The sequence below is a fragment of the Nyctibius grandis genome, chromosome 24 (assembly GCF_013368605.1).
Source record: "Nyctibius grandis isolate bNycGra1 chromosome 24, bNycGra1.pri, whole genome shotgun sequence".
NCBI classification, from domain to species: domain Eukaryota; kingdom Metazoa; phylum Chordata; class Aves; order Nyctibiiformes; family Nyctibiidae; genus Nyctibius; species Nyctibius grandis.
This window is the reverse complement of record NC_090681.1, coordinates 3,320,257-3,342,763: the sequence shown is the minus strand read 5'-3', so window position 1 is coordinate 3,342,763 and position 22,507 is coordinate 3,320,257. Positions and strand designations below refer to the sequence as shown.

Here is a 22,507-nt window from a genome sequence, read left to right as displayed (position 1 = left end):
CTTTCCCCAGCGCTCCCACGCTGGGTTTGCTGGCACGACCCGGCTCCTGCGACTCCCGACGGCTTCCAAAGAGCCCCCCTGGCAAACAAGGAACGAGCACTCAATTGCAAAGACAAATCTCCACGCTGGCAGCCAAGGCCGACAGCTTTCTGGCGGGTTAATGCCCCGGGAGAGGCTCGGCACTGCCAAGGGTGAGCGGCGCCAGGCGGGTGCTGGGTGGGACGGGGAGCCCCGGGCTCCGGCTCCCTGCTCCAGCGCCTGGAGGCCGGCCAGCGCGGGCTGCCGGCGCGCGTGGCCCCGGCAGCAGGGTGCTAATCGGGCTAATCCGCTTTCCGGGCAGAGCAGAGGGTCCCTTTGGCGCGGCTGGCCCGGAGAGCTGCCTCGCCGAGCTGGGAGCTGCTGTGGAGCTGGGAGAGAGAAGCAACCGCTGCTGACAAAGACCAGAGCCCAGTGGAGAAGGGACTAAGTGGTGTCCTGTATGAGAGGCTGGTGACAGTAAATTAACCAGCATTTGGTCACTAATTATCTTCTACCTGCCTCCGACCTTCCTGCGCTGCCTACATCTGCTCTCTGGCCCCGTTTCCACTCCCATCTCAGAAGACTTCCTCTCCCTGCAGCTTTTAATGACTTGACATCCCTTCCTTTTGTACAGCCAATATTTTTTCTCTGAGCCACGAACCAGCTGGAGATGTTTGCTTTTAGCAGGGAAGAAAAATAACAACCAAGCCCCAGCAACCCACAACGCTCTTTCCCATTATCCTTCCCCTGGGCATTAGAGGAGAGGTGCTAAATAAATGAAGTAATGCAATATTAAGACTCCCTCTGTCATAAGCAGTATCCACTCGCTCCTGATGAATTGCTCGCAGTCGGATGCAGCCTTGCTGCTAAAAGGACTCCCGAGCTGAGGGCTGGCAGCAGAGGCCCCGCTCACTCCTGTCTCGTTTGCACCAGGTAATTTCATCAGCTTCTGGCCCCGTGGCTGCTGGTGTGGGCTCCCGGGTCCCCTCGGTGCTGGGGAAAGCTTCTGGGTCCTCCTAAGCCCTTGTTGCATCTTGCTCAGCTCCAGGCGTCCGACGGGGCTTGTGCTGCCTCTGCAGGAGATTTTACTTTGCGATGAGCAGGGGCACGACGCGGGCACCATCAACCCCAAGTTACCACCAACTTGATGAATTGAGGTCCCAGGTTTCAGGGAACGCTGGACCAGACGCTCAGCAGGATTTCCTCTGAAGGAGGCCATAAAAAAGTTAACTTTTTGACAAGTTTATGGATTTTTGGCACTGAAATCACAGCTCTTTCAGGAGGAGATATTTTCACACACCGAAGGGATTTGGCAGGATAACCCCACGTCCCTCGGTGTTCGCGCGGACCGAGGGCGGCCGCGTTGGCACGCGGCTCCGCAGCTCCCTGCGATGGAAACTTTGACAAAAGCCATTTGCTAACGCTGCGTCCCTGCACTGCTCTCCTGCTGCAGTATCATCTCCTGCCGTAATGCTGCAAACCCTGGAAGAAGTTCAAAAGTGGAGGCAGACACAAGCTTGCAAAACACCCCTTCGGTGCCGTTCGCTGACTTGTGGCGAGCTCCTCTTGAGCCAGCCCCTGCCCCGGGTCCCAGCAAGGCTGGCAATGAGATTTTCACCAAACATCACCTTTGCCTGGTGTTTTTTTTCTGGTTCAGCTCCGCTGGGCTTCGACAGGGACTAATCTCATCGGGGTCTGGCAGTTTGCTGTTGCAGTTGCAGACAGCCATCACGTTAGAGCGGAGGAGAGCGGTGCTCAACCAACACCCCCCTCCATCCCGAGCCAAAACGCTTTTGTGCTTCTCCACGACGATGGTTATTTCTTCTTGCTTCAGAGCACAGGAAGCCTTGCAGAGCAGCCCACAGCTCCCGGCACCCTGGGGCTCGCTATAAAAACCATAATGCTGCATTCAGGTGTTCAGATGAAATGTTACTCTCTTTATTTGGGCTTTAAAAAAGAATGATCTAGGTAACAACAGCCCTACAGCTCTTGCTCAGGCTTGGCACAAGCTCACAAACTCTCTCAGCACTCCAAGGGGAGAGGAGAGAAGTTCAGAGCTCGGTACCTGCTGCACTGAACGCCGTTGTCCTTAACAGCTCAGCCAGATTGTAACCTCGGAGCTGGACTTGGCCTTGACTCGTGTAACACAACTGACCATCACTTGAGAGCACTCCTTGAACAGAGAAGAAAGGACGATGCTCGATAAACTCAGTTAAACTCAACGCCCGCATGTAAACCCAGCCTGTAACTCGGCAGCAACGGGCTGGGTTTGTTGTTGCAGTTTTGGGGGGTGCATTAAATGAGTTTAACGCGTTACAGCACCAGCAGTAAAGGAAATGAGCTCTGAACTCCATGGTTTGCACCAGCTGCAGGTTTTATTTCTTTAGCGGGTGCTTTGGGGAGGGAGATTGAAGACGAGCGCTGAGCTGGCTTCCTCGCCGTAGGATGGATGGAGTCGTTACGTCCTATATACGCCCCGTGCCAACGCAGGGTGACAGACCAGCATTTCACAGCCACAGCCACAGCTTCTGCTGCTGAGGCTGCTCCAAGGGAGGAAAACAGGCAGCGAAGTCACACCAGGCGGATCTGGCGAGCCCCGTCCTCCCTCCCCGCCCCAGCATGCAGCCAGCTGGGGTGAAGGAAATGGATGTGGAAAGTTTCTCACCCAGCACTTAAAAAAAGGTCACATCAAAACTGAAAGATCAGTTTGTTCCTGGGCGCCGCCATCAGTCACGCATGAAGGCGCAGACCGACGGTACTCGAGTACTCACAGTCTGGGGCACCTCTTCACACTGGAACAGGCACTTTAAACAGAAAAACCAACTTTTTTTTTGCATTTGTTTTGTTAGTCTAACACTGCGGGAAGAGAGGCATCTCTGCAGCGTCCTTTCGCTCTGCCCGCAGCCCAGCTCGGGTACCCCAAAGGGAGCGTGGTGCTACTCACAGGTTACACCTGCTTGTCAGCAGCCCCAGATGAATTTCTCCGTGTGCTTCGCAGAGCAGCGTCAGCAGCGCAGTGAGGGGGCAGCTGCAGGAGCCCGGTCACACACAGAGTCACAGGATGGTTGGGGTTGGAAGGGACCTCTGGAGATCATCTAGTCCAACCCCCGAGCTCCGAGCTCACAGCCAGCCAAGGCAGGAATTGCAGGGAGAGGCCGAGGACGCAGGGCAGCTCTCCGGGCTGTTTTTATTTAAAAGGCAGCTGTACAAATTAAAACTCCCCCCACGGGAGAAGCACTTTGCACAGCGACTCAGAAACTCTTTATGAATTAAAGGATTTTGGGTTTTCATGTCACCAGCACCACGTTTACCCACAGATGAGCCCGAAGCACCAACCAACCTCCCTCTTCTCATCCTCTGTCCCACCCTTACCTGGACGCTGATCCTGGGGCTCAGGCAGGGATGGATTTACCCACCTGGCTGGCCCTGGAAAGAGTCTTCTGATGGACACAAACCTCCCGCAGATGTTTCTGATCGCTTACTGCTACGCATCAAGAGAGACAGTGAACTCAACCAGTTGAAAAGACCATGATAAAAATAAAGTCACCCAGCACAGACACTCCAAAAAATGGTCGAAGTTTTATTTTCCTCAGTACAGATATTCTTTACAGCAGAAGGTTTTCTTAAAAAACTATATACATACATGTATAGTATTGTGCATTTCAGTCTACGCTCCTGGAGTCTCTAGAAAAGGGGAAAGATCAATGTACAGAGAAATCCTCACGGTCCATTCCTGCAGCCCAAGCTCTCTCCTAGGAAGGTCACCGCTCCCCGGGGCCGGGACAAGCTGCTTCGGCGCAGTTTTGCCGTTGCTTACACAATAGGTTCATGTCTCTACCGTGTGCCTCTGTAGCACGGACAAACTTTGAATAATTCCTTCAATTGCCAAACTGATGCTACATGTAAGATCAAAGAAGTCATGGGCACAGTAGTTTCAAGATGTAAAATTGCTTTAAATGCAATTTTGCAGGATAAACAGAGCGCACTTAAGAGACATGATGAGTCAGCTTCACAAGTCCTCCATACCTTATCACAACACCACTTAGGGGGGAAAAAAATCAAATCTAAGTTAGAGTCACTCAGCTGTTTCCTAATAAATTCTTACAGCTGACAAAGAGGTTTTTATTTTTTTTTGCTGTTTTTGTTTTTTTTTCCTGCAAGCAGTTTTAAGAGAGTTATAAAGAGCTATCCGGGGAATGAATTAGTGTTTCAAAGCCAAGTTACAAATCTATAAAACAGATTAGTATACTTCACATAAGGCCACAAACACTGCAAACTGTCAGTGCGACTATTTAGGATCATTAAACTTAATCTTTTAATTAGCATAAGCTTTATACCTCCCGTTACTTATTTTCAATTCCAGGAGCAGATGACAACCGCTTCCGCGGGCTCCCAGGAGACGCGGCTGGCTGGGGGAGGAGGACGGGAGCGCCGCTGGAAGGGGCACCTCTCGCTATCTGAACATCCAGGTATTGGTTTTGCTTAATCCAATTCCATTTGAGTCTATTGAGTGAGCAACGACCAAATGGTTTCGCGACAGTAAAAAGGCACGCACAGCCAAATCCACTTAGCAGGGCTAAGCACACAGATCTATTGTGCCTCTGGGTTCACCCCGCCTGCGACTTTCAACACGCTTTAGCAAAACAAATTGTCACTCCCTGGTGGTTTTGCTTTGAAAGCCAACGGAGCCTTAGTTATTTCGAGTCGCATCGGGAACGGTGCGCGTGAGTAGTCAGTTTGGAAACAGACCTGCAGCATTGCCAGGTTGGGGTTTTTTGGGGGGTAAGTAGCTTCTGAAGAGAAGTTACAGGCACTGCTGACCTTGACAATTCAGACCATCGCTTTCAGTTCAAGTTTTAAAGTGCAAAACTTCATAGAGTCTTTGGGTAAAAAAAGTGTCAATTCCCAGATGAAGCTGGCAAAGAAACAGCCAGAACACGTCGGGGTGATTGACAACTGTGAGAGTGTCACAGACATTCACAACAAAAGCAACATCTCTGCTACCTCTTTGATTCTAACACTGTCAGCAGCTGCTGCATCGCCTCCCCTCCGCCTGGGCAGGTGACGTGTTGTTCAAGAAACAGTGGATTAGTAACAGTTGTGCTTGCAATTGCATTTGCATCCGCAGACCTTTGTCTAGAAAAGTATCTCCAGAGAGACTTTGGTGTTGCATAGTCTTTTTTTTCAGAGAGGAACAGGCACTGCTGAAGGTTTGTCCATGGTATATTGCCACCTAATACTGTAGATGCTCTACACGCCTTCCAATAATACATGTAAACTGTAACGGCTGTGAATAAATATGTTCAAGAGCATCTCGTGGTCTAGATAAAAGCAAGGTACAAAAATCTGCATTAGGTTTCTAAAGCTTTGGTCTAACCTGTGCTGTAACATCACCTGACTTGGCGAAGAGCCCTCAGTCCCTCGCGTACAGCACCCGGAACAGCAAGATTCAGTCCATAGATTTTAGTGGTTATTCTCTTGTCAGCTCTTAGATGCATTTGACCTCAAAACATGAACAAATCATCTTTCTCGCCTGTGTTGGAATCTATTTTGTTCCAGTCTACAGGTGAGAGCGTTTCTGCGCTCTGGATGTCTTGAGCCGTCAGTCCCGTGTCGAGGACGTGTGGGTTCGTTCTCGACTGCGCCAGTCTAAGAGGGGGAGAAAAACAGACCGTAAGGACACAAATCCGTGCAGTTTATAGCCTGGATGCTCGATGCATCCCTAATGCCAGCCCCAGCTGCAGTTCCACATTGCAAAATCCTCCAATGGAATGAAATAATTCAGTAAGGAGATTATTAATAATTATTAATAATTAAGTAAGCTGGCACGTAAGTAAGCCTGCACTTCAAGAAAGATGTTGAGGTGTTGGAGCGAGTCCAGAGGAGGGCGACCAAGCTGGGGAAGGGTCTGAAGGGTCTGACCTATGAGGAACGGCTGAGGGAGCTGGGGGTGTTTAGCCTGGAGAAGAGGAGGCTCAGAGGTGACCTTATTGCAGTCTACAACTACCTGAAGGGAGGGTGTAGTGAAGTGGGAGTTGGCCTCTTCTCCCAGGCAACTAGCGACAGGACAAGAGGACACAGCCTCAAGCTTCGCCAGGGGAGGTTCAGGTTGGACATCAGGAAGCATTTCTTCTCAGCAAGGGTCATTAGACATTGGAAGGGGCTGCCCAGGGAGGTGGTGGAGTCACCATCTCTGGAGGGGTTTAAGAAAAGCCTGGACATGGCACTTAGTGCCCTGGTCTAGTTGCCATGGTGGTGTCAGGGCAATGGTTGGACTCGATGATCCCAGAGGGATCTTCCAACCTGGCTGATTCTGTGATTCTGTAACATTTGCAGCGCTCTCAAGTTTGTTGCAGCTGGTTTCTCCTAACATTCCCCTCCAGGCACCCAGGGAATTTGCAGTCTGGACATCCCGTATATTGATGGTCTGGCAGAACGGTGCTGTGTCCCTTCCCCGAGCTATCGCTGGCGGGTGCATCGTGAGCTGGGATCTTACGGCTCCGCTGCCCACAGGAGCAGCCTCACTGCAATGACTCAATTTTCACGGTGCCGTGTCTGGACACGCAGCATGTGCCGCAGCTCACTGCCCGGCCCGAGCATTTAACTCTTTGGGTTAAGACACAGCAGGACTCAGATGACGTTTAAGAGCCCATGGGGTCAGCTTTAAGGGGCCTTCAACTCAGCCCATCCCGGGTGTTTCACAAAACCTAACGAGCCCCAGTTATTAAATACCTCTGTGAAAACGTAACGCTGCACATCCATCCTCCCAGGGCCAAAAGGTTAATTCAAACACTTGCTGTTTCACCCAGCAGAGGCACGGCGGTGAACAAGCCTCAGGTCAAACTGGCCACACGCACGTTTTTCAGTAAAGAAAAATGACCAGCACCGACGTTGCGTCAGGAACGCTTCCAGAAGCACCTCGGTGCACGAGCAGCCCAAATACTGAGTCACCAGCAGGCCAAGGGTGACGTGACAGCTCAGCACCCAGCAACGCAAAACAAAGCACCGCGACCAACAACATTCTGCTTAATTAAGTACGGCAAGGAACAGAGGTGAGGAAAATAGATGACATTAAGACATAAATTCAAGCAGCCCCTTTTATCGAACACAACTTGGGACAGGGCTACGGTGGAAATGGAAGCTGTAAATCATTCCTGAGAGCCACACAAGGCACGAAGGGCTGTTTCCTTAGGGCTGAGCACGCAGTTTCTTGTGCTGCCGCAAACCCCGGCAAGCAGAGGCGGCCACGCCAACTGCTTGGGGAATTAAATTCCCTATCACATACAGCCTCTCTCCGGCCTTAAAAGGTTGTCAAAATGTTTAGCTTATCAGCCAGCCTCAAAGCCTATCTTTCAATTCACAGCCGAGGTAGTGCCGGGGCAGCTGCCTGGGTCAGATCACGGCGGCTGATTAGATTAGAAGCCTTATTAAAAGCCAGGCGTGAGTCGAGTCTCCCGGGCTGGTCCCCAGTGGCGTGAACTCGTAAAGGGAGTTATTAGAATTACCTTGAAAATGCTTCGTCGAGACCATCATCCATTTCCTTTGTTAAAGAGATAAAAAGAGAGAGAAGTAGTTGCTAAGAGAACGCACAGAAGTGTATTTAGAGATTGTGCTCCGCGCTTGAGCACGGCATACAGAAATAAGATAGATATATATATATATATATAGACTCCCAAGTGCCTAAAGCAACACTCCCCGGGGCAATTTGCCTCCTCCTCGGGCAGGTTTTATCTCACTCTCTGCACAAGCCCCAGGGTAAGAGGTGTAACTCCGTGTGGCCCCAGATTCCCCAGGGCAGATCCCAGGGCTCCGGACGGGACGCCGCGTTCCCCTCGCAGCCCAGGGACAGGGCAGGGGTTTGGCCCTTTCCCACCATCTCCAAACCAGACTAATTCTGCCCCGCTGCCTGCACGGGCTGGATCCGGCCCATCAGCTGGACCACATCCCCCTCGGGGGTTAACCACAGCCCTCAGCAATTCCAGCTCCTGGGGGGACCCGGGCAGAGCTTGGCAAGATGCTCCAGGCATCCCCTGGGGCTTTTTTTTGGATCAGGAACCCAGAAAGCAACTCTGCACCAGCACAGGGGGAACCTGCGCTGCTTGGAAGCAACTCTGGGATCCTTTTTCTCTGGTCTGCTCCTCAGGTCTCCCAGGGAAAGAAAGGTTTCCCACGCAGGAGGCTGGGCTCTTTGCTATGGACAGACCTGACTATTCCCAAAATCTTGTGATGCACTTACAGACTCAATGTCATATGTAAAGTATAAAAACTCTGCAAGAAGGGAGAGATTGGGGACCGCTGATAAGCCTCCAGGATTTGATACAACTTAAGAGTATATCTTCAGGTTTAACCTGAAAAGCCTCAGGCTCAGACCCGGCAGACTCAAGAACCAGGCTCCAGGCAAAGGCCTTTATCATTAAATTCTCCAAAATTTAGCGTGTTTCCAGAGGGGGCACGTGGCGGGATGAGGTCCCAGGTCAAGTAGGGCTTCAAAGCCCCAGCCCAGTTGGTGATGGAGCACTTGGGCATGGAGGAGGCTCCCCGACAGATGCACACCCAGACACATGGTCTGGGTCGTTATTTTTCTATTAGTGGTCCATGAAACAATTAAGCCAGATGACAGAGGGCATTTTAGAGAAGCCACCCATGCTCACACAAGCCAGATACAGCTGCAAAGAAAATGAGGGAAAAATAAAGAGTAATAACGAACACAAACATAACCTGGTTTTAGTGAACGGTAAACAAAAGCCATCAACATAATGATTTTTCCCCGGAACAGAGCAGTTAGGTGGTCTCTCAATTAAGTGACAAACCACTGAGAAATGCTGTTCAAGAATAAGTAATATTCAATTATCTGACAGCGGCGTTTCCCAGAGTGCCTCGCAATCTTGTTCATTTATTTACAGAGCCCAAAAAGGGCAGCAGGTACTCGAACACTGATTGATCGTTTTGAGTACGACACCGAAACCCCGCTCGCTCGGGCAGCTCCGAAACCCTGCGCCGAGGGCTCAGCTGCCCCAGAGCTACCGGGGGGGTTTATCCACAGAAAAGCCCCGTGGTGGGACCCGGAGCACACGCCATGGGGGTGGCATCGCAGGGCACACACTTACCCACACCACGTTGTTATTTACAGAGGAGTTGGGCCCGAACGTGCTGTTATCCAAGCGTGGGGAGTTCGTGCTGCTGGTCAGGGGTGATTTGGCAGGATCTTCTAAATCCAGCAAGGTCCCCGTGGCTGCTGCTGTGAACAGAGTGGAGAGGGGGTGAGGCAGGGCAGGGGGAAACGGAGACGACACAAATCCAACCCTTTTTGCAGTAATCGCTTCCCTCAAGAGGGGGATCAAAGGGTTGCATCCCATTCCTTCAGGATGGCCCCAAATTTTAGAGTGCAGAAGCTGTGTTCACCCCAGCTGGGGATGTGGTTTCAGCCTGAATCATTAGTGATGCTCAGATCAGGCACCCAAGAGCCCCTTCACAGGGAGGCAGGGGAGGATCGGCCGGCTCATCCCTCCAGCAGCCATCAGTGGAAGTCCTGGGTACGCGCTTACGTTCAGAGTGAGTCAGGGTCGGCCCTGGGCAAAGCTGACACATCCCAACACCAGGACATCCTGACCCCAAAGACATCCCAACCCCAGGGCTTCATAGCCCAGGGGTGGGAACAGACCCCGGGTGACATCCTCAGCTCAGCCCACGGCATCGATTCAGCATCTTACAAAGACGCATCGTTATTTTGTGGGACCAAGGGCAAATCCTGCACTGGGCGAAGAGCAGTCTGTAGCTCGGGGGCTGCCCACACACCGCAGGCTGGGGTGTTTCAGGGAAGTCTCAGCTCCTCCCCATTGCCCTCCAGTAAGGGTGGATGCAGAAGTGCCCCAGCTGTGGAGCATCCCCTGGGCGGACGCCGGAGCCCATCCTACACCCGTGACAGCCCCGGGCCTCATTTATCCCAATGTGCCTCCACTTGTGAGAGATTCCTCCAGTCTTGGGCCTTCCCATGAAGAAAGGAGACCTGCCAGCCTGGAAGGAAGCCCAGTTTAGTGCTATTTTCCTCCGTGCCAAATCCTCTTATCTCCGTGGCCAGCATGGAAGAAGGATCAGCCTTTTGTCCCACTTCTCCCTGGCTGCACGTCTTGTGTTTCAGAGGCAGCAGAGGACCCATGGCCAGGCGCTGAATTACCAGGGGTTTTACTATTTAATTGTTTTATTTTCATGCACCTCCTTCCCCAGGGGAGCCAGAGGCTGAGCAGCACCTGGATGTCCATCTCCTTCGGCTGATGGGATGGCAAGTCTTTGGGGTCCAAGAGAAACCCAAAACCAAACTCGGGATGTGGGGGTCTGCGCTAAGCTCATAAGGACGTTATGGCCCATTTGCCTCGGGCAGAAGTAAACAGATGTGGGGTGGCAGGAGGTGTGTGCAAGGGGCTGCGTGAGATGTTTAAGGGGGAGATGGAAGGACCCGGCAGGCAGCCACTGTGTCCCAGGTGCTCTGCTGAGGGTGACATCTCCACTACGATCAAAGCATTTGCTCCTCGCTGACCCCACAGATCTCAGACTGTTCCCCATCCCCAAGCCCAAAGCCAAGCTCTGCTGTTGGTGACTTACACGTGTCGGGACTGGCAGGGGTGTCCGAGCTGGGGCTGCTCGTCCCTTCTCCTTCCACGAGGGACCTTTCCCGCTTCTCCTTCTCTGCAAAACAAGGAGACCCCGTCACTGCCCGCCGAGTGCTTCCCCGCAAGGAGGGACAGCAAGGACAGGCCACCAGGTCTCTTCTGCCCACAGCAGCCCAGGCTCTGGGTGTGTTTTATAATCTCATGGAAGGTGAAAGCAAAAATCCCGACAGCAGCAGGTCTGAGATACCACAGACAAGCACCACATCCTCCACACCCCGCCTGCGAGACAGGAACGCAGCCAAAGCTTGGCTGGATTTACAAGCTGTCGAGAGAAACCTGGAAGATGCCTTAAATCACACCAGAGGTTGGACCAACCTTAACAGCAGCCTGGAAATTTGGAAGGCGAAGGGAAAAGGCACTTGAAAGCTGGAAAAAACCCGAAGTCAGCCCTTGAACTTTTGGGTGAAGAGTGGGAAGAGGAAAAAAAACCCAAAATACTCACCTTCTTTAGCCGCTTGCCAGAACTCAAACGCGATTTTGAAGGCCTGGGCTACGGTGAGGGTGACAGCTTGTGCCTGGAAAGAGAGCGATGAGGCAGCGGGTTAATCGACAAGTTCTCATGTAGATTTAAATCATTTGGAGGTTTTGCTTTGCAGATTCATGTTAACCTGGATCCAACGAGCCCTCCGCTCCGCACGGCTGCGGAGGGGTAATCAAATATCGATGGAAGCGGAGACTCGCTCTGTGTAGGACACGCAGCTCGTTGTAGAGCCAGCTCGAGGTGTAACGGGAGGACGGAGGAGGGAGGGACGTGGCTGTCACAGGCACCGTGGGACACGCGCAGCTCTTCCTGCACCCCACACCTGAGCGGGGTCCAAACAAGTGCTGCGCAGCCCCAGGCTCGTCCCCGCGGCTGCCCGAGGGATGTGGCTCCCCGCTGCGGGGCCGGGCTGTGCGGTACCCACCACGCACCCACCACAGAGCATCACCCGCCAGAACGACCAACATCTCAAGGGGAATTAGTGCTCGGGCTGAGCCCTGGCCCATGCTGCTGTCGGCCACGCCAGAGCTGAGGAGGGATGTGCAGAGCCGTGGTCCGTCCCTCACTGGCACCGTGCCGAGGATGCTCCAAGGGTGACAGAAAACAGTGTAAAACGCCGCCAATTTGCAGGTCTCTCCAAGAGGGAGCAATCCTGGAAGCAGGACGACGCCTTCCCTTGGCTCCCCCCAGCTACCCTGGGGTCTCGCTGGCTTAGCCCAGCAGCGTGGAGTTCTGTCCCAGCCAGGGCCGCAGCGGGAGCGGGGACACCCTCACCTTCAGCCCCTCCGCTCCTCCCCAAGCCCAGAGCTTGAGCAGCATTAAAACCCCCCCTGCCTTAAATAGCCCGAGTTGCCGGAGATGGATAAACGGTGACGTAAACGCCCGTGTCACTGGGTGAAGGCAGAGCTCAGAGCAAGGAGACACCGAGTGATACCCTGCGAGGAGAAGAGAAGGCTCAGGGGTGACCTTAGTGCAGTCTACAACTACCTGAAGGGAGGTTGTAGCCGAGTGGGAGTTGGCCTCTTCTCCCAGGCAACTAGTGATAGAACAGGAGGACACAGCCTCAAGCTTCGCCAGGGGAGGGTCAGGTTGGACATTAGGAAGCATTTCTTCTCAGCAAGGGTCATTAGCCATTGGAAGGGGCTGCCCAGGGAGGTGGTGGAGTCACCATCTCTGGAGGGGTTTAAGAAAAGACTGGACATGGCACTTAGTGCCCTGGTCTAGTTGCCATGGTGGTGTCAGGGCAATGGTTGGACTCGATGATCCCAGAGGGCTCTTCCAACCTCATTGATTCTGTGATTCTGTCCCAGGAGCCTTGAGGCTGGTGTTTGTTTTACGAAGTCACAAACTAAACAAACCCAGATCCCAGCCCGTAACCCGCAGCCCCTCGTAGCTCGGAGGGTGGAGACGTGGGGGGAGATCCAGCAAAGCCATCGCTGCCAATTAAGCCCCGCTAAGCAGGAGAGCTCATTTGAATATCGGAGCTATTTACATCCTTGATGGAAGCGCAAACGCTTTATGGCAAAAACTTAAATATGGTAATTAAGTATGAAACTCCTCACAGCTGTTTACAATTTAAGCTGTCACATCTGAATCAAGTGTAATAGACCCAGCTACCGTTGAGAATTACCCACGAACTAAAAATACAGATTAATTATACACCCGTGACTGGTAGCTGTGTGTACATCAGGGACCCTGCCCTGGGGCAGGGACGGTCCCTGGGCTGGAAGCAGGGCAGCACCGTACCAGCATATGTTTTAAAGACAAGGGAAAAAATATATATATATTTCTAATTTTTGCCACAAAAGGCCTTGGAGAACTTTATTTGGAGGGAGACACACTGAGCTGATGTACCACTGAGATAATTCTTTTAGCACTGGAGAGATTTAAATTTTAATTTGCAGAGCGAGGCTTATCTTCGCCGTGCAAGGACGGGAGCGCGCGGCGCGGAAAGGAGAGACAACTTGTAGCTTCCATTATTCTCTCCCCACAAAAAAGAAAGAGTTGGGAGAAGCAGAGAATATTAACCAAGCTGCGGTGGCCGAGCTCCGGGCACAGGGATGCTCCTACAGACCCAGGAATCACCACGCCGCGTGGGAACAGCTCCCAGGAGGTTTGTTTCCCCGCGGATTCGGGAGATCCTGCTCTCTGCTCGGGCATGGGGGGAAGGATTTCTGAGGGCAGAGGGGTCTGACCTGCCCTTACGCTCTCCTAAAGCCCCTTCATCCCAGCTCCGGCTCCACTGGAGAGACCCCCAGGGCTCTGCTCCGAGCCCCATCCTCGGCACGCAGCGGGGTCCGCGCTGCTCCCACGGGGAGGAAACAGCCCCCTCCTCGCTCTAACTACGTGATCTCACCGGCGCAGCCCCTCTCTGCTTCCTCCTCCTCCAGCCCCATCCCCATCGCTTCCTCCAGACTGACCATTTTCCGTTTGGGACAGAGGAAGGCATGGCACTCCAGGTTCTCATTGAGCTGGTTCTGGGCAATGTAGGCAAACACTTTATCGTGGATCTTGTCTGCCGTGCAGTAGGATATCCTGAAAGACACAACGAAACGTCTTGGCCGGGGCACTGCGTGCAAGGGAGATCACCCAACCCTCCTCTGACCTGCCACAGGGCTGCCAGCTTGGGGCCAAGCAGGGGAGGCAGAGGGAGAGGGAAGTGTCACCAGGCTGCGATGCAACCCCTGCCCAAAGCAGGGGAGTCGATGCCACCGGCTTGAGGGTAAGAGAAGCCCAGAGCAACTCCCGCGGCCACGGCACGAGCCACGTGCATCACACGCGGAGGCAGGAGGGAAGAGAAAGTGCTTCACCTTGCAGGAAAGGGCAGGTTAGAGAAGGGGAGGGCTCTGCAGCGTGCCAGCCTGGGACAACACCTGACAACTGCTCTGCCCTCAGAAGAGAGACTCCGGAAGATTCTCCTTGGAGGATAAGCTCGCAAGGAGAGAGAAGGACTTGTTCTCAGCCTACGATTTAATTTCAAGGCTCAAACCAGGGAAGGAAACAGATGCAAGGGCACCCAAGAAAAGCCGTCACAGAAAGGCTGGAGTTCAGGCCCTGAGATCCGCAGTAGCAGACGGACGGGATGCTCCAGGACCCCTGAGAACACAGGACACGCTGCCCCTGAGAGTGTGCAGGGAGGGGACTGGAAGGTCCCAGTTCCCAGCAGATGCGGGGACATAAAAAAAGCCACATTCAAAATTTATTTACGCTGCATTAATTTCTTGTTCCATGTGACAATGCCTCTGCTCCACAGCCTATATTTTATTTTCCAGAGCTTAGCTGTGCTCTGGCTTAAAGAGACACTTGGAAGTTCACTCCTTTCTCCCATTTTTCCCCAGAACAGTGTGGCCACTCTCTAATAATCGTGACAAAGCTGCGGAAGGTTGTCCGGCCCTTCCAGCCACCCCCAGCGCTCAGCTCGATGCTGGCTGGCCGTTAATTGCCAGGGAAAGGATAACTCACGCCTGCCTCTGAAGGGAGCCAGATTTACACCCAAGGCCTCTGGCAGCGGCATGTCCGGCGACGGCGGCTGTGTTTGAGCCGCAGCCACCTCGTCCTGCCCAAACACCTGATCCGCGGCGAGAGCTCAGAGCTGGCATCTCCCCAGCGAGCAGAAAAGCCAAAGAGAAGACAGGAGAGAGGTGTTAGAAGACAGCCCTGGGACTGCCACCGGCGCAGTGACCCCCCCCCATGCACACAGACCCCAGCTTTCACCCTGACCCCGCTCCCCGCTCCGGGGAGCAGCATCAGTCCCCACGTCAACGGCCTCTTTAGGATGCGCTGAGCTCAGTCACCTGAACCGAGGGGCTGCTCGGACGCCAGCACGGACCGGGAGGAACAGCTTTATCGCCGGCTGTTAAATTGTCCAGGCAGAATTTAAGGCAGCGTCTAAAACTCCCGGCCCCGTGGCTCTGCCTGCTGCTACGCCAGCGCAGCGATCCCCATTTTGGTGTGACCGCGCTCGCTTCGCCCAGCTCCGCTCTTGAGCGGCGGGTTTATCTCCTGGGGAGGGCTGGGGCTCGGCGCCGGTGGCTGCGAGCGACTGGAGGAAAGCAAGTGGGAGAAGGGGGAGAAAAGCCAGCGGGTTAGTAGTCGGGTTAGAAAGCACGCCCCAACCCAGTGCTCCCCACCCACAGGGACAGAGCAGCAGGTGAAGGAGAGAAGCAAGAGTGTGGGGAGTGTAGAGGGAGAAGGGACTGAGCCGAGCTCTGCTCCATTGTGCCTGTGCCTGCCTCCAGCCTCTTCAGGAGAAATACTTGCCGAGGAGCGGAGGTGGGATAGTCCTCACCCACTCTGATCACCCTCCCTATTCAGCTCTTGCCGTTACCCCGGGTGCTCTGGCGTTTCTAGCGCCGAGAACAAGCAGTAAAGCCACGTGTGGTTGTGGAGCACGTGGCTGCGGATCTGCAGTCCCCGCATCCGACGCCTCCAGGCTCGTCACGTCTTTCCTTACCCCCCGCTGGACACTTATTGCACCAGATGTAAATTTACCTTAAATTTAGCAACCACCCTCCTTCCTCCACCATCGCTTTCCATCCAGACGTGACGGCAGCGAGGCAGCAGCTCAGCCCAGGTGGAGGCTGGAGCGGCCGAGGAGCCTCAGAGCATCACCCACCGACGCGCAGCCCGTAACCCACCTGTATATGGAGACGTTCTCGATCAGCTCGTTCGTCCCGCTGTCGTTTAACACGATCCCTCTGGGCGAGACTTTCAGAGTCACTTTCTGCAGTTTCTTTCCGCTTGCTTTCGCCTTTGGAAGGGAAAGAGGAAGAGGAAAGTTACAGGCCTTTACACCGACACATCCAAAGGTACACGAGCAGAGCAGACTCCAGATACACACAACCTAACAGGCATATTAATAGCACTCATTAGTACTAGAGACCGAGTTTACTATCACGTGTGATAAGGCACTCGTGAAAACTTTTCCTTCCCTGAAGCAATGATCTTTGCTGCCGTTAATGAGACAAGGACACCAAAAATACAACACGCAGCCAGCTGGACGCTCAGCCCTGCTCCCCGGGGACCTCACTTGAGCCACAGTCGGTCCTGCCCCTCCGGGGCTGGCCTCAGCCCTGGGGCTTTTATTTAACGGCTCCGTTCTGGGTCGGTCAGAGCAGACGTGAGGGGCTCTGCCAGCAGCTCCTGTTTCACTGCGAGCGCTCCCCTCCCGTCCCGCTCAGCACGTGCCAGGAAAGGATCCGTCATTACCCAGCTCGCCACCCCATTGAGTTTTATGGCGGTTAACTGTGCAATTGGGTCTTTGCCTCATTCAGTTTTATAAGGGCTTAAAGAAGCGTTAATTTTACGTGGAGCCCGGTGAGCAGGGGCTCCAGGGAGGCTCGGGGCTAGAGGATGGCTGAAAACTGGTCCCTCTTGCGGCAGCTGTGGCTGTATTGGCGGGGAATCGGAGCAAGCTGTCCTGCTCTCTTCTCCTCTTAACCCTCCAAATCCCAGGAAGGAGAACCCAGAACTGCACACCAGCTCCTGGTCATGCACTGGCTGCACTCAAAATTCTAGCACAGAACCATAGAATCTTTTTTGTTGGAAAGGACCTTTAAGCTCATCAAGTCCACCCGTTAACCCAGCACTGCCAAGGCCACCACTAGCCCACGTCCCTCAGCACCACATCTACATGGCTTTTAAATCCCTCCAGGGACGGTGACTCCACCACTGCCCTAGGCAGCCTGTTCCAGTGCTGGACAACCCTTTCCGTGAAGAAGTTTTTCCTGATATCCAATCTAGGCCTCTCCTGTCCCTGCCTTGCAAGAGGAGAGATGACCCTGGGGAAGGCTGATCTCACCAGGTCAGAGGCTTCTCCCACACCCAGGGTCACCCAAAGCTTATCAAGGGGAGCCAGAGCTCAGACACATCACACCAGCTCTCGCAGCCTGCCCCATCCAAGGGTTTCCCAGTGCCCCTGCCTGCATTTCTACCTGCACCACCAGACGCCTGCTCACCCCTGGAAGGGCTGGACCCACAATCCCGACACCCCCCAGCCTGCAGACAGACAGCACTGCCTCCAGACCGGTGGCTTTTGAACCGCCCCGGTGACAGACGCGTTTGAGCGGCAGCAGACGGGGCTCTGCTCCGGCACGGACACTCACGGTAGCCACGATCCTTTTGACGGCGGCCGCAGAGAGCTCCTCTCCCTTGGGCTGCTCCACCAGCGTCATGCCCATGTACTTAAGGGTGAAGAGCATCCCCTCCAGCAGCGTCTCACGGGTATCTGTCCAGTTCTCCGGGAGCTCTAGAGAGGCAACAAAGCAGCTCTTAGATTCCCATCAGCTCCTCAGTTTAATTGTGAGTGCCCAGGCCCACCCCAGAAGCAAGGGGATCCCGAGCACCAGCCCCAGCCAGGCGCAGGGGAGGGCTCGGTGCCGCCCCACGCACGGCAATAACCTTCCCCTGCGCTAACCATCACCCACCCACCGAGGCTAAGATGGGATTTGCCGCTCGCTAAGCCCACGCACAGCTGCAGGGAGCCGGGCGATGTGCTGCGACCTGCTAAATCTGTCACCGACAGCCCTGAGGAGCCCATCGCGCGGGCGAAGCCTCAGCGAGGTCTCTGCTCTCCTCTGGAAATCACCCAGGAGGCCACCGGCCTCATCCCTGACGTGCTGCGGGGGGTGGGAAGGAGGGTCCAGAACACAGAGATAAGTTTGGGACCACACTGAAAGTCCGGTGGGTATTTCTAAGCCTGAAAGTGCACCGCAGGAGCGAACTTCCAGACATGGAGCTGGCAACCCAGGACCTGCAGCTCTTGTGTTTAAGGAGGGTCTTGCTTTGAGCAGGAGGCAACAAACCACAGCCTCGGGGAGCAATGAGGCTCCCAGAGAGGAGACTAAAGGCTTTGCTGCCTTGTGTCCAGCCTCCAGCAGCGGGGCCAAACTCTGCAGCTCCCTGCGAACCTGCAGTACGGAGCGGGCAGGGCTGCGGCGGCGGGGACGGACGCGCCCCTGGGGTAACCCCCGTGACTCAGCCTCCCGGCGAAGGCGAGATGGGAGATAAGCCATAAACCCCGGCACCACTCCCAGCGCCGGGCATGGGTGCGGAGCCGTGAACCAGCCCAGCACTGGATAAAGTCGAAGGGACGGGAGGCGGGTGGGAGCGGTCCCACGGGAGACAAGGGTTTGCAGGGGAGCAGGGCCTCCACGCACAGGTCCCAAACCCAGAGAGGGAAAGGAAAAACCAAGGAGAGGCGAGATGCTGTGTTTACCTCGTGTCCCAGCTAGAAACAGACAGTGCCAGTGAAAAGCCTGGATTTCTCCCAGGCCAAGGGGCTGCCGCTGCCCTCCCAGCCCGGGCGGCTGAAGCCAGGCGAGCACCGGGGTGGTTTGCGTGTGGATGGATGGGCAGCTGCTGCCCCACGCTCCCCGCCTCGCTACCCAGGCACTGGTCCCATAACCTGTGCAAGGCAGCCCCGAGGACAGGGACCCTCTGAGCACCCCACGCTGCCTGGGACAACACCGGCTGCAGTGAGGCCCCGGGCACCCAGAGATCGCGCTGGCCTGGGACGGAAACGGGGGTGGTTTGAGCGCAGCCACTGAAGTGCTTTCAGAAAGGAAGGAGCAGCAGAGGCAGCGCAGGGAGACGGAGGCTCCTCCACGCACCCTGCTCTGCACCGTTCGCCACCCCCGCGCCCGTCCTCCCGTTAACACCAACGATTGCACCCAGGCGCAGGGTGCGTCTGTCCCGTGGGGTGACGGTGACCCGTGGGGTGACAGCGACGTGCCCCACGCAGCAAAGGGCACGGGGGCGGTTTGCAAGGTCACTCCGCAGCAGGCGCAGGGCGAGCCCGAGGGCTGCTGTGTCCCAAGGGGCCTCTCTGCCAGGCCCGTCCCGCGATGCCACGCTGGGGCAGCACCCCGCATCTGCCACGCAGCCCCCCAGGCTGTGCTCCAGCCAGCTGCCCCCTTCGCGTCCCACAGCTGTTGGCCCTTAATCGGAGTGAAAAGGAGTAACGATGCTGGCTCAATCTCATCAGATTAGTAAAATCAAGAAGTTTGATCTCGTCTGCGGGTGGCGAGGGGTGCAGGCAGGGCAGGGCACCCTCCTATCGGGGGTCCGTGGCAGGGCAGGGCTCAGCCGGGCTGGTCCCCCCTTCCCCGGCCGCAGCGGGAGGACGCCTGGCAGGGGCCGAGTGGCCGCTTGCCCAGGGGCCATCGATCCCATGATGGAGCCAGTAGTGGGACGAGGCCAGAAACCAGCTGCTGGGCTCCAGCCCTCACCCCAGGCTGGGGGACGGGGACAGCCCCCCACCCACCCACCCACCGTACCCCACTGCTGCACCGGGGAAGGGGTGCAGGGGAAAGGGGGGTGCAATGGGGGGGGGGGGGGGGGGGGCAAAGTGAGGGGCAAAAAGGGGGCTAAAAGGAGGGATGAAAGAAGGAGTGAGAGAGAGAGGAGTAAAGCGGGAAGGGGGTACGGAGGGGCAAGGGGAAAGAGGGGGGGAGCAGAGGGGGTAAAGAAGGGTGAAAGGGGGTGCAGGAGGGAGGAAGGGGAAGCTCAAAGAGGGAGAAAAGTGGGTGCAAGAGGGGTGAGAAGCGGGATAGAGCCGGGAAGGAACAAGGGGGGGTGCGGGACAAGGCGGGGGTGTGGGACAAGGGGGGTGAAGGCGCTGCCGGGGGGGGGGGAGCGGGTCTCACTCTTGTGCCGGCCGCCGGCCCAGGAGGGTTTGTGCACGCTGGGGCTCCGCAGCAGCGCTCGGCCCGCCGACTTCAGCGCGTCCATCCCGCCGGCCCCGGCCCCGGTCCCGGTCCCGGTCCCAGCCCGGCCCCGGCCCCGCCGCAAACTTTCCTGCGGCGCCAGCGCTGACCGCGTCCGGGGGCGGGGCCCGCATGCAAATCGCGGCGCCGTGACGTCAGCGAAGCCACGCCCCCACCCCCGCCGGGGGTCCCCGCAGGGCCTCGGGGGGGGGGGGCGGTCCCCGGAGCTGCGCGGGGGCCCCTCGGTGTGTGTCGGGGCTGCGGGGAGCCCCCGGGGGGAGCTGGGGGTCCCCGAGACTCGGCGGAGACCCCCGGAAAGCTGCCGGGCCCCCCCGAGGTGGGGGGATCTGCTGCTCCCCTGGGGACCCCCGAGACCCTCGGAACCACCCTACAAACTTCAGCTCCACGGGGGTCCCACGACCCAAACCGCCCCGGACAACACCACAGAAGTTGTGTTTGCCCCAAGAAGGGTTTTTGATTGCCCCCGCCCCGGGATGGGACAACGTGGTGTGATATTTTAATACCGTGTTTGGTAAAGGTCAGCCGGAGCACGCGCCACCCCTCCGTGTCGCCGCGGCCGCCAGCGTGCTTTTAACTCAGCCTGAATATAATTGTACGGAAGATTAAGGCCCTCAAAGACTTTCCGAAATTAAAGGGATAATAACGAGGAGGTTAAACCCCATATTTAGGATTTGTAGAATAATGCTTTACGAAGCCTATTATTCACAGAAATGTTCGTGTAATTGAAAAAATCCCTTTTTAGTTAAATTTTAACATTTCCCTCTCATGCTCGTAGCCAGGAGCCAACGCACAGGAGTCACGAAGCCAAACGGCCGGGCAGCGGGATGGCAGCACACGAGTGGGTGGTGGAAGGGTCGAGGAGAATCTCTCTGCCCAAAAGCCCAGCCTAAAGCAGGACGGTGCCACTGGCATGTCTCCTTTTAATGCCTGGTTTGAATCCGAGCACGCAGGGGGAGAGCCGGTGACGGGGCCTGAACCTTGAAAGAAGAAACCTCCCCTGAGAGCTGACCACGTCGGGGCAGCTCTCAAAGGGCAGCAGGATGCAAATACCAAAAACCCTGAACAACTGCTGCATCAGGAACAAGTTTAAGCATATACGTAGATCCACGTCTGTGCAGCAACTCACTTAAGCATCCGTGCTTACTTTAAGCATGTGCTTAGACCTAATTGATGCCCAGGGTTTTAAGCACACGCTCGAATGTGTCACTAAACCGTTGATCCCTGTCGGGATCCAGACCCACCGGCTGCGCTCCTGCCCTGCCACAGCCCGCCCTGCACTCACCTTTTCAGCCCAAGGTGCCCAGGGTGCAGTCCTGCTCCCCTGGTTGTTATTGCAAAGGGTACGAGGCCCAGCTGCAGCGCTGGGTTTTCCCACTGAATCCCAGCACGTGTGTTGATGGTCGCCCCTCGCTTCGCGCCCTGCGCTGTCTCAGGTGGGTGTTGCATCGTGAGAGGAGCAGAACGTATTTCTTCAGGTGTCACCACTCAAGTTGGAGAGTGAAGGACCACAACAGCGGCCTGGGAGAGAGAATTCAGCAAATTAAGGGCTTGAACGTGGCTTTGCCATCCAAGCCAGCCTCCCTGAAAGTCACAATTTGAGTTTAAATTATCCCTGTAATGGTAAAAAAACTACTGGTGTCATCTCCCCCAGGAAGGCAGAGCATCAGGCAGCTCAAAGTCGCAGCTCCTGCTCCTGCGCTGGGCAGCCCAGGCTTTCCTCCCCAGGCAGAGGGGGGCAGCAGGCCAGGCGAGCAAAGCCAAAGCTATTTATTTCTGTCTGAGTGCCCAGCACAGCCCAGCAGCGACTTTTTGGAAACCTCCTCGCTTTCTCTCTAGCTGTGAGCGCTGCGTGGCTGACCCCCCCAGCCCCACCACACTCGGCCCATCGCCGCCCATCCATCTCCCTGTTAATTGTTGTCTCTCCTGACGAGCCACCGGTTCTTTCGAGGTTATTTTCAGCTTGCAGCATCACCGAAACACCCAAGTTCACCTCTCCAGTATTGCAGAATCACAGAATCAGTCAGGTTGGAAGAGCCCTCTGGGATCATCGAGTCAGGGAGGGACAGCACCTGCTCCCGAGGCTTTACTCCTTCACTCTGCCTTCGTATTTATAGTTAAATAGCAGATGAGCGTATCTGGGGCTGGTTAAAAGGTGATCACTAATGGAAATCTGAGCTCCTTCCACTCTGTCAAACCCAGCTGACGTTTGCCTCCTAACAAACCAGCATCCTTGCTGAGAAGGCCTGTTTCTAACCGTCGGTGTGATAAAAAGACCAAACACTGACATTTGCTGCTGGTTTCCCTTCCTTTGACATTTCATTAAGGAGAAAACAACACCAGCAACTACAAATGTGCTCTCGTTGGCCATAATGATGCGAGTGCCCTGATTAAGCGAGTAGCTGGCAAGGGGGACGTAGCCTGTCTCCAGGATGACAAACCCCCCAGAGTCCTCCCGTGGCTGGGCAGCCTCTCAGGGCTGATTCTCTCCCCGGCTCTGAGAATCCCCTTAACTCCCCCCCCACTGCCACGAGGCTGAGCCATCACCAACCCAGACCGAAGATCATCACTTCAGACTGTCAGTAAAAGTTCTAATTTATAGGCGTGCTTAGGACTTA

General features: G+C 55.5%; 1 protein-coding gene across 4 annotated transcripts; it reads right to left on the bottom strand.

The window, feature by feature from the left end:
• Positions 1 to 3,578: 3,578 nt before the first annotated feature.
• LDLRAP1 (low density lipoprotein receptor adaptor protein 1) lies at positions 3,579 to 21,988 on the bottom strand. 4 transcript variants are annotated; one of them, XM_068417732.1, is made up of 10 exons: positions 21,883 to 21,988; positions 21,175 to 21,410; positions 17,271 to 17,413; positions 15,804 to 15,916; positions 13,587 to 13,701; positions 11,128 to 11,200; positions 10,618 to 10,701; positions 9,126 to 9,256; positions 7,524 to 7,558; positions 3,579 to 5,667 (listed from the first exon to the last, which is right to left on the bottom strand). In XM_068417732.1, exons 3-10 carry the CDS (start codon positions 17,364 to 17,366, stop codon positions 5,523 to 5,525), a joined length of 792 nt encoding a protein of 263 aa, XP_068273833.1. In that variant the 5' UTR covers positions 17,367 to 17,413; positions 21,175 to 21,410; positions 21,883 to 21,988; the 3' UTR covers positions 3,579 to 5,522. The 4 variants fall into 4 exon arrangements, with proteins under 4 accessions (XP_068273833.1, XP_068273835.1, XP_068273831.1 ...); XM_068417734.1 differs by lacking the exon at positions 21,883 to 21,988 and having other exon boundaries at positions 21,175 to 21,601; XM_068417730.1 differs by lacking the exons at positions 21,175 to 21,410; positions 21,883 to 21,988 and adding an exon at positions 19,812 to 20,000.
• Positions 21,989 to 22,507: the final 519 nt, after the last annotated feature.